At 37.3% G+C, this 11941-nt stretch overlaps 1 protein-coding gene across 2 annotated transcripts in view; it reads right to left on the minus strand.

Moving 5' to 3' along the window:
• CKAP5 (cytoskeleton associated protein 5) overlaps positions 1-11941 on the minus strand; it is a 40531-nt gene extending 28590 nt beyond the window's left edge. For both annotated transcript variants that reach the window (XM_054400818.1, XM_054400817.1), the window contains exons 1-12: positions 11885-11941; positions 11162-11355; positions 9879-10085; positions 7303-7474; positions 6036-6168; positions 5682-5785; positions 5213-5326; positions 4841-4945; positions 2276-2365; positions 2013-2177; positions 1103-1231; positions 96-278 (exon numbers count right to left, since the gene is read on the minus strand). In XM_054400818.1, coding sequence (XP_054256793.1) covers positions 96-278; positions 1103-1231; positions 2013-2177; positions 2276-2365; positions 4841-4945; positions 5213-5326; positions 5682-5785; positions 6036-6168; positions 7303-7474; positions 9879-10085; positions 11162-11355; positions 11885-11941 — 1653 coding nt within the window. The remainder of the gene's footprint in view (positions 1-95; positions 279-1102; positions 1232-2012; positions 2178-2275; positions 2366-4840; positions 4946-5212; positions 5327-5681; positions 5786-6035; positions 6169-7302; positions 7475-9878; positions 10086-11161; positions 11356-11884) is intronic.

Here is an 11941-nt window from a genome sequence, read left to right on the forward strand (position 1 = left end):
TTTAACAAGCCACCTTTGATCTTCAGTAAGTAACTGTTCTATGCTATCTTATCAGACAATTTTGAATGTCAGATAATCTCTTGGCAATCTCTTACCTTCACAGCAGGTGCTTTTTTCAGCGGTCCTGGTTTGGTTGTCACATCTTTTGTTTCTTTATCTCCACCAGTCCCTGAAAGAGCAGGGGCCTTTCCACTAATAGGCCTGCCTTCTTTCTTCTCAGTAGCTCCTCCTGTTTTTTTACCACCAACCAGTTCTACCTTCTCAGCACACTCTTTAATCTGACAGGGCAGTTTGAAAAAAAAAAAAAAAAAAAAAAGGGGGGGGGTGGGGAAAAAAAAAAGAAGAAAAAAAGCTATTTAGCTACCACAATTGGATGTACAGTGTTCCTTCAACAGAAGCAGCTCACACTTGACTACTCTGGAGAAAATGCGAAGATGTTTACGTCACAAAATTTAGCCATCCTGTGTTCTTTACAGTAGTAATGTTCATCAGTGAATGGCATCAACTGCCGCTGTAGTGCTAGAATAATTCTCCCAGTTCAAAATGAAGTACATACAAAGCACTGACATCTACCCCCTCCTCATACTTACAAATGCTTTAAAGACCAAGTACCACAACTTATGAAATCATCAAGTCAATAAACATGAACAAGGATGAAAATTTTGTTGTTGGAAAGCAAGTCTTTAATACCAAAATCTGTCCAGTAACACGGAAAATTTTAGACTATGTGATTGTGATCTAAAACCCTAAACTTTGTTTCAGACAAGAAAGTGTTTGAAACCAATCAATACCCCAAAATCACCACCAAAATGCTCCAAACCTCGTAACTCTTCTCATAGATGGTACATCCATGAAGCCAAACAGATACTTTACATATGAATGAAAAGGTGCAATGTTAACTAATGTATTTTAGGTAAGAGTCAAAGAAAAGATGCCTGATAAATAGATGAGAAATGAAGAGATTTTCATATTCCCTGCAACACCAGTAACCTTGAAGTGGAAGTCATCAGCTAGAGCATCCTCTTTGGCCTCCTTTAGCCTAAGATGCATCTTAAATGTATAAATGGAGCATTTTTAACAACATTTATTGTAACAAACTCACCCGATCAAGCTTTAGTTTGTCTACATCTGCTAGAAAAGGATTCACAGCTTTCTCTCCAGCCACTTTCAAGGCAGTGCCTAATGCTTCAAATCCAGCATCTCTTACTTCAGGAGCAGAATCATTGATATGCTGCAGAAAGAGACTTGTATCATATGACTTGCAGCTCACACCTAAACAGATTTCCTAAATCCATCTTCTGTTTAAATTCTCTCCCCTTTTAAAAAAAACTACATCTACAGTATACAATAGTCCTTAACACTGGAGGAAGAACAAGGTGGGTTTTCAGTTCCGTTTTCCTATTTACTGTTGCTCAGATAAAGCCAGTTTCCCATCTTTGGATCTTTCGCACAAGAAGGTAAACACTGATGTTTAATGGATACTGCAACACCATTTAAATTCACAAGAAGTTTGATCTTCTGCAACTATGTTCAAATCTCCATTTTTCAAAGACAAAAACATTACCCATAACAACGAAAAGGGCTATTTTGCAATGAGGAAAAATATGTATATATTGTTATCATCTACACTGAAAAAATCCTCTAGTGTAACTGTAATGTATGATTCAATGACTGTTCTTTTATTCGAGGCAAATGATAGGCAGCATTCCAACAAAAGCTTGCAAGAGATATCTACAAGAAGCAAGTGGCACAATGCCCAGAAGTTTAACAGTTGCAAAGGACTTTCTTCATCTATTAAACTTGGTGAGTCTCCAGTTCTGGAAAAGCTGAAAGTTCCCATGACTCATGGTCATCTTCAAGTTTGACATCAGAAGTGACTCTTAGCGGCTACATAGCACACAATAACTCTTTAGTCCTTGCACTACCAGAAAGTCCTTTCTCCCCCAACAATCCAGTGCTTCACAAAAGCACCGAAGTCAGTGTCAGAGAAGAAACAACTCCTCCTGCTTTACCTTGAGAAGCGCAGCACAGAAAGGTTTTAGCAGGCTTTTTGGCAGAGTAGAGGGTGTGCAGTGGCGGAAGCTTCTTGCAATGAAAAGCGATGTTTGTTGCTTAATTGTTGGGTTTTTGTTGTCCATCACTGCCAAGATATCTTCGCTTATGTTCTGCAATGTGGTCTACAGCGTTGGATAAAGAATTCATTAGTCTCAATAACATAAGAGAAAAGCAAATCAAAATTACAGACCAATGTGGGAAAATAGACACTCTAACTTACTGTAAGAAAGATTGCATCAATGGCCTCCTGCAGTGCCTGTACTACCTGAGGCTTCTTCTCTTTAAACTTCTCCAAGATTGTTGGAACAACCTATGGAAAAAGAAACAAACAAAAAAGTTAATCTACTCTTCACTAATATAACTGGAAAAAACTTGAGAGAGCCTGCTCCTTGGTATTCTGCAGAGAAGCAAACAATGCAAAAAATCACTGCTTTTCCCTGCAGGGGTACACAACAGCAGTATTAAGGAGTTGATTCTAGCTGATCTCTAATATTAAATTCATTCCACTAAGTCTATGCACAAACAGATTTTTTTTAAGCAATTTCATAGCAAAGCTAAACAAAAAGCATATATTCAAATTCATGTAATTTGAGATGAATGCTCTGGCTCCACTGATCTGGAGAAATGGCTTGGAAATTAAACAATTTCACTGTATACAGTGCTATGCTCTTGTACTATATGAATCCAAGAAGGTATATAATGTGTCCCCTCTTTCCCAGCTTCTTGACAGCACTTAGCATGGCTCATTAAACAGCCCTCATCTGACCCACAGCTGACAATATCAGGGTCCTAAAGTAACCTGAATCCTTCCTGGAGTAACATTTTTTTGGCTCCATCATCTTGAAAAAGCACATCTGACACTGAACTATGCCATACTGGAATTTCACAACAATTTGTACTCAAACTAGCTGCTTAGTCACAGTGGGAAAATAAAGTAAATAAATGGATAAAGGCATTCTCCTGTGCCTGTAATTTGAGCACCTCCACTGAAGTATGATCTCTGTAACAGCAAAAACTTGCCAATGAGCCAGAAGCATGTAGAGCTTTTAATTGTGTAAAAAGGCAGCTGTTTTCAATATTTTCATGAAACAATGTAATTCATATTTTGGAAGCAGTCTGATGCCTTACGTAAGTTACAAGCTCTTGCACGATACAAAACACATTTTCCACAGGTAATGCCTTCTACTCAGAAGCTGACTATAAGATCTCAATACCTTGCAACACAGTGACCTAGACTCAGCTGGTATGCTTTGATGGGCTGCAACTTGCAAATTCCCTGTTCACAAAGCCTTTAGCGCTAAGAAAAAAAAACCAACCCAAAGCTCTTCAATTAAAACAGAATATTATAAAGACACTCATCCGTGAAGGTGCTAGATGCCCCTAAATCCTACAAAGTCATGGGAAGGAGATATCTGAAATCAGTAAATCTCTGCTTTCGAAAATGCTGACAGCTAGGAGGAACATGGAAGTTAGAAGCTGACGTCAGAGTGACGGAAAGAAAAAGTCAGCGCAGGGCAACAAAGGCACATACACTGAATTATAGCAAGTATTATAGTTCTGTGATGGATATTATCACTCTTGTCATAGACTGTAGACTGTAACGTTAGTCTCCAAGACTTATTAGTTTATAATATTCCCACAATTCTAGCAATAGTTCTGTTTTGTCACACTTTGAATGCCCATTCACAGGAGAAGTCTACATCTTCCTCACTACTGAATATATCTAGTAAGCAAACCAGTGCAGAGATTATGCAATTTATAGTTGCCATTGCAGTACTGAAAAAATCATCCTCTCAATGCTAGTTTTTCAATACCAAGTCTGTAGCTATGAGGTTTAACCTTTAAAAGAGTTTAAATAGATGTAAGCACGTTTCTTACAAGTAGAGACAGCTTTCAGAATGAAAGAGACTTTGTACAAACTGTTCTTCAGAGCTCAAGAGACTTGAATGTTTCTGAAGCAATGAGATGCAGTAACTTGCCAACTCAACACAAAATGTACAACTACCAGCAAATACGAGTTCTCTGTCTTCAAGCTCTGCCCCCATCACATGTGCTTATCACAAATAAAATTTGATCAAGCATGGCAAGAGAGGCTTCAGAAACAAGTAAAATAATTGCAACTAATTAAAAAGCTCTTTCTTTCCAGAAATTTGGTAGGCTTCCCTGTATTTCCTGATACTAGTTGTTGGTAAGGGAGGAGTAGCAAAGGAGAACAAAGAGCATTAAACTAGATCACCAGAACATTTTGGCACCAAAAATCTCAGTAGTTTTTCTATTTCAACTAGAAAAACCCCGAACTAATCAAAAAACCCATATAACAAAGCACCACCAGCAATCCCTCCCCAACATTAAAAAACAAAACAAAACAAAACAAAAAAACCCAAACAAAACCCCACCTAACCAACCTAAAACATACATATTGGAGCTAAGTAGAATTCAGGTTCAGAAGCTGTTTTTACCACTGTGGCCTACAACTGCTTGACAATGAGGTAATCTAAATAAAATTCATTTCATGGCAGGGTAATTCTGAGCTGTCTTAGCACAGAAGATTTACTGCAATAGCAAGCTTCCTGTTGCTGAATGTCAATAAACAAGGTCCTTTTAACCTTAAGCTGCAAGACATCTCAGCAGATATTTCATTGCTTGGTCTACTAAGAGGCAGGTAAGCATTCATAATTGTACAAATACCTTTGATAAATAACAAGGGTTTAGAAGAACAAAACAAACAAACAAAGGTGTCCAGCATCAATAAAAACAGAGAAAAAAATTACATACTCTTACTTACATGCCCTGCATACTGTCCAAATTTCTTTCGGAGGCCAGTAGCTAGTCCAGCAAGGCATTTGGCAGCCAAAGCAACTAACATAACATTTGTATCCTTTCCAACAACCTGAAGAAAAAACAAAGTTTGGGGGAAAAATAAAGGAAAATAGATAAGGGGGAAAAAGGGAAAAACAAACAAACAAAAGATTAAAGATTGAAAATTCCAAGTTTCAGAGACTTGGAAAAATTTCTTAGAACAGTAGCAGGCCATAGACTGGGTTATTTCTACCAGCTAATAATTTTCTACTCATGATTATCTCTACTGTAAAGCATAATACAAATAAATGACAAAAAAATATTAAATCATATGTGCACCCTGGGCTTTATTTATCACCTTTTTGAGAACTTTCACCAAGTCTGCATAGTCTCCTGCTTCCAATTTGGGATTCTTCACTAACAGTTCAACAGCTTCTAAAGCTTCTTTCCTTTCTTGCCACTTTTTTGCTTCCTGTAGAGCAAAAAATTAATGTGAATTTATAAATGCAAACAGTTCTAAAGAAGCATACTTGCCACAAGCCATGGATTTTAAAACTTAATTCTATCCTGGGAAAGCCAAAGTCTCCCTGTAGTTCAACAACAACTGCAATGATAGGAAATACAGTCCTTTCCAGGATGTATCTCAACTCCTTAAAATTACAGCTTTCTCACTGGTAAATCAAACTTTGAGACTTATTTATGGCAGTCTGTATTTTACTTACACTAGTCTGTTATTACCCATGTAGCAGTAAAGTGTACATTGCAGAATACCAGGAAGTCTTGAGACTCATTAGCTCCACATGCCATAAAACTAAATTTATGCTTACTATTTTCTCATAGAAGTCTTTGGGAAGCTTGGAAAGAATTTCTACAGCTTCAAGCAATTCATATGCATCTACTTGTGGTACTGCCTCTTCCTCATCATCATCTCCTGCAGCCAGAAGACAGAAAAATATAAGTGAGAAATGAGATGGACTAAAGCACTATGGGCAGTTGTGATTTTGCCATTCCAACAGGACACTCTCTCATACAAAGCTTTTGCCCCAGCCCTGTTTTTGGTTGCATATGGCATCCCACGTTCTGCACCAGTCTGAGTGAAGGTGTCTTCACCATTTAACACATACCTCCACAACTTACACACCAGTGGTACGCTTTTCAGTGGAGTTCAAAGATTAAATTACCTCCATCTACATCTCCTCCAGCTGCCTGCTGCTGCTCAAATTTTGCTTTCAGCTCCTGTTGGGAACGCAGGAACCTGGTCTGCTTAGGAGCAGCTGATGCCACTTTGACCCACTCTTCTTCCAGTTCTTTTAACTGTCAAAAGGGAACAGAGCCATGGTATCAGAGACATTTTGTACACACCCCAAGACAAGCAACACTGCATAGAAAAAGCAGTGGAATCTTCCTTTTTCAAAGCCAAGATAGTGTTACCTTTCAAGCTCTTTTTTCTGCCACCAAAGAAATTACTTCCCTTCAGACTGACTGTCCAGAAGCTTTTGACCAATTATATTCATGGAACAGAATATAATCCAAAGTATCAATGAAAAGCTCTTACATAAGAGCAAACTGTAAAACAGTCAGAATGGTGTGTGCCATCTCTAGAACCTTTAAACTAAAAACAGCTGAGCACAAAGGAAGATCTTTTTGTTACAGACATGCTATTATGACGCACTAAAACTATGATGGAACAAATATTTTGAGCTATATTCGGATTCAAACCATGCTTTTTTCCAACATGTTAATGCTTTTCACCTGAATACAATTAACTCCAGTGGGTAGGAGGGAATAATGCATAAATAATTTATACAGTTTTAAAATAATAGAATGTTCCATCTCCTACAGCACAGTTATCTATCATAATGAAATGCCACTTCCTGAAGTGGAACAGTCCCATTCTGAGCAGCACCAGAGAAAGTCTGAAGAGCTACATAGAGGAAAAAACTTCAGGAGAAGAAGAAAACTGAGAAGGAAAAATGGTCAACTTGAACACTTTCTGTGCAAGGGTCTTGTATAACTGTAACCATTTGCCCTTGAGTTAGGTCTCCAATCTACTCCTCAATTTCAGTTGTTTTAAGATTAAGCTTGACGGGGTGCTGGACCATTTAATTTAAACTACATTATCACCTAGAAAGGCTGGACCAGATGACCCTTGGGGTCCCTTCCAATCTGGCATTCTATGATTCTATGAATGATGCTTCCCCTCTCAACTACATATATACATATATGCACACACACACACTTTAGAGCAACAAAACTGTGATGATGTCTTTACAAATGACAGATGCTCTAGGTTAAGTTACAGGAAGCTAAAAATATAATACTGCTGTTAATGAAAAATGCCAGCTTTGACTTCAAGAATGCCCAGCACCACGGGATCAGGGAGAGAGAGAAGTGTTTTCTCCAAGTGTTTTCTCAAAGATTTGGAATAGAGAACAACTTTCTGCCTACCTGAACAGAATTTATGTTCTGCAATGGAGGTCTGAGAGCATCCCTTATCCAACGGTAGATCTCCACAGCAAGGAGTTTGGCCTCATCCCGAACAGCCTTTTCCCGAGACTCAAAAAGTTTTGGCAATACTTTAATAATTGGCTTCAGTGAGATTATTTTTGAACCAAATTCACTAGAAGTTAAAAAACAAGGAATAGCATCAGCATCCAGGTAAGAACTACAGAGTGATCCACAAATACCTTTCAATTTTTTTTTAAACAACCTATGAAATTATTCCAGTGCACATTTAGGGATTGTGTCATTTAGTCAAATCACTATTATCAGTATTATTTTGTAAAGCTACTAAGCTACTGTAAAATTGGAAGAATATTTGCCCTATAATAATTACCTTCCACACTCAGTTTGGAATTACAAAATCAGGCCTCTGAAATTACTTCAAAGCACTTAATCCAATCTACTGCTTAAATTTGTTCCCTTGCCAGGGGCAGGTAAAGAAAAAAAAAAATGTCCTTAGACCAAAACTTGTATGACCTACTTTTTTAAAAAATTAATTAAATAATAAAATAAAAATCCAAATAGACTCTCCTTAGTCTATCCTTGGAGGCAAAGTGCAGTAAAAGCATTAGTCACTTTTCCACTTGTGGGATGAGGTTATTATAGTGAGCCTAGGTCATCTTCACAGAAAACACACATGTTGAAATACATGCTGTTGAAAGGGCATATAAACCAAGTTTCCCCAGCCAATCTTCTCTCTTGGCAGATTCTATGTTGTTGAACCAAATACACTAAACTTCTTCGTTTAATCACTGCTAAATGAGAACATGAGAACTTTTTCGTACTCATAATAAATAGTTAACTGCTACGGTTCTTAAAGCATCATATCTAGATCACCTCAGAAGTCATAAGGATTTTTTTTTTCAGGAGCATTTCTTCTCCTTAAGAATTCCAAATTAACCTTTCAACTAATCACACTTTTGCTTCTGCCTCCCTCCAATCAAGTACCACATGAAAAAGCTAGCAATAATGGCTGTTCAAGAACTAAAACTTACAGGTTTCACTTTCTAAATTTTCTAGTGCTAAACTTCTTGCTGCCAAGCCTACATCGTGAAACACTAAGTATCAAAACCTGACAAAGAAGCGCTCATCTTAGAAGCAACACAATTTAAGTGCAGAATATGAACAAATGAGCTGCCCCGTAGTGCAAAGTTTCTATGAGGACTCAGAAAAGTGTGTTAGGAACAGTGTTTACAAATTCTCTCATCTAATTCACGTAATTTTACCTAATTCATATCACAAGAAAGAACAGAAACCTTAGTATGAGACAAAAATTAGCTTAACTAATTATGCCCTCAAGCTACCCGCATAGGTACAACAGACAAATTCTGTAATCAATGCAGAAACCCTACCAAAGCACAGGGCAAATTTAGGTAGCAACACAGACCAAAAGGAGAAAAGAAAAGGTTAATTCAACAAGGCTCTATGAAAGAATCTGACCCTGATATCTCAAAAACACTGCATGTTAAAAAAAAAAAGCAGTTCTGGCACATTTTATAGGTGTGGCTAGTTAAAAGATATTGAGGAAAGTTATGCAAGTTTCTAATTACACTGTGATGTTAAAAGGACATTTGATTAGGGCAATTTAAAATAGCTAAAACATGTTCTTAAATGTGGGACAGTAGTTTCATTTCATAGAAGCACAGGTAATGTGCTAAGCCTACTGCTTTACTTCAACTTTTATTACAGAAGCCTGAAACAATAGTTTAAGAAGGACCATCTATACATATACCTCAGCAAAGCCTCTACAAAGTACCTAGCATAAGACATTCTCCACCTATATTACGGAATTTTTCACATGAACTATCTTACTGAGGAAAACAAGTGTTCTGTCCATTAATACCCAGCATTTATCACTCAACTGAAAGGCAGCAAACACACTTAAAATGGAACAAGAAAAGAAGTTCCAAATACTCCAAATTCTGGAAAAAAAAATAAACAAACAAAAACCCTATCTTAATTAAATTGCATTTGAGTTTTAGAAAGCTTCATCAGTTTCTTTTCAATAAATTACTATATGGAAACTCAAAACTTCTTGTGTAATGCACTCTCTTTACTTCTTTTTCTTCCAAAAACACACACTATGTACCAAATTAGACCTGCCCACATTAGTTTTGTTTTTTTTTTTTAAAAATAAAAAGGGACTAGATTTTAGTTTTCCCATCAGTAAGTTTACTTCAGCTATTCATAAGAGAAGCTCCACAATTCAGAACACCAAACATGAATCCTGTGCTTCTTTAAGGTCCACTGTGAAAATGGAAGTGTGGCAAACAGATGCCCTAGACAAGAGTGATCCATATGAGGCTCATAAAACAAAGACATCACTCATATCTAACAAATCCCATGATGTTTTTGACTCCTGTTGACAGAAAGTATCAGTTCAATGCAGATATATCCTCTTCAGCAAAACACGCCTGCTAAAGAATTAAGCAGCAAATTAGACGATACACACTGCTGGGGCAAGGGAAAAAAAACAAACAAACAAACAAAAAAATCCCATAAACTAAACCCAAGAAGCTTACCTTAATGCTTTTCTCAATGTCTCTATACACGCTACTATGATTTTGGGGTTTTTGTTGTCCAGACCCTTTAGCAGTTCTTCTTGTACTGCCTCTCCTTTCTCAATTTCTATATACATTAGGCATATATCTACACCCAGCTCTTTTGCTCTGGCTTTTGGTTGATTGAACACTTTATTTACAACTCCAGATGCTACTTCTCCTGTTGTCCTGAAAAATGAAGAGAGTGTTACTTTTGGAACATTTTAGTGAATTTGGTGTTCTACACCCTACTCCACAGACAAAAAACCACAAACCCCCAAAACATGAATTAAAACTCAGCAAGTCTTAATATAACAGAGATAAATTCTGAGTCAACTTTGAAGGTAATAATCTTTTGTAGATGACAACTTGAACCTCTAGTTTAATCAAAAGAGCTCCTGCAGACTGAGTGCTAGTTGATTGTTCCTAATACTGGACTACACCAGAAAGTGAAAAGTAGATATTTTCTCAGAAGTGTATTCAATATATATTAGCTGAGGTCGACAAGCAAATGCTATTTCCTGGCAGTTAACAAACAGCAACTGTGCATAATTCTAGCATAAAATTTCACATCTGTTTCAAGGCTTCCAATCTACTAAATCATTTGCACCACTTTCAGATCATCAGAAAAGTTACTAGGTTTTTAAAACACAGCTTTGAGTTTGTTATTTAAATAAGACTTCTATTAATTTAATTAGGTCACAAAGTCAGCTGACCACAGCACTGATCTGGCCCATTGGCTGCTTTTATTTCACCCTCAGGAGTACAGGCTACTCCACAGGGCTGACAAGAGAGAAATATTAAAAATATTCTGTGAAGAAACTGGCAGGTATGAAGACTCATATTGGTTGAGTTGGATGCAACACCACATAAACACAACTATGTTTTATTTCATGTGTGAATTACACAAATAACTCTCTAGGTAAAAAAAAGCAGTCCCTCTAAGTATACAGACTGTTTTTGTCAAGCAAGAATTGCGGTTCACAGCACTCACACCAAATCACTCATTCACTTGCCCTACCATTTCAGAAATCTTTACTACTACCTTGAACAGTTTCTTTGAACACTGTAAGCAATTTCTGACAAGTTAACATGGAGGCCATCTACAAGGACAGCCTACAACGTGGCAAATTCTCTAGGTTATAAAGGAAGTTTGGCTCAATTGGAACCGTTAGTGACCACTGTACAATTTACCTGCAACCTTCCTCAGAGAAACACATTAAGCTGTTATAACAGCCTACTAATAGCAAGAAAAGGCTACTTACTTCCCAGCTACATGAGCATTTTCAATGTAGGCAAGTGCTGCTTCCAGTCCTTTCAACTGAGCCACTGCATTGGAGTCTGTCACAAATTTCTTTATCAGTCCAAGATACTTGGACCATTCAGGACTCTTCTCATCATCTATCTTCTGGAAGAGCTTAAGGGCTTCTTCATAACCATTTAATCTGGCTTTCCACAGCTGGAAGCAGAAATAAGACACTCAAATGTTGTGCTAGTATGATCTTAACTCACCAGTCTCACAAAGTTCTTCAACTGTAGTTCAAATCATACTCAGTAAAGTGGCATCTGCAAGATTTCTCTTCAATGACGATATGAATAATGTGCAACAGGATAAAATAGTTTTTCTTCTCCTGCCAAAAATGGTATAGATAGACAGATGCCAGTCGTCTCAACTGCTCTTCATAATCCCTAACAGCCACTGATGAGTAGGTGGAATATCAACAATAATTTCAGCTACAGATGAGTAATTTCTCCACATGAATGAGCACACTGATATTTCAGTACAACAAGCTTACACCATGCATTTTATCATGCTACTAAATTCTTCTCAGTAAATGTTATTCAGAGAACTGATGCAGTTTCAGATTCATTACACACACATAGTGCAGCTGTTGAAATTACCTAACTATGGTGCACTTAGAGGAATACCACAGAATCCCCACAGCAGATACATACAACAAGCCAAATCCAAGGACAAGATTTCCTACCTTGTGTTCACATTTCTGGTCAATGGGCAGTTTCATCCATTCACTGTCGTCCCCCAT

The sequence above is a fragment of the Indicator indicator genome, chromosome 4 (genome assembly GCF_027791375.1).
Source record: "Indicator indicator isolate 239-I01 chromosome 4, UM_Iind_1.1, whole genome shotgun sequence".
In the NCBI taxonomy this organism is placed as follows: domain Eukaryota; kingdom Metazoa; phylum Chordata; class Aves; order Piciformes; family Indicatoridae; genus Indicator; species Indicator indicator.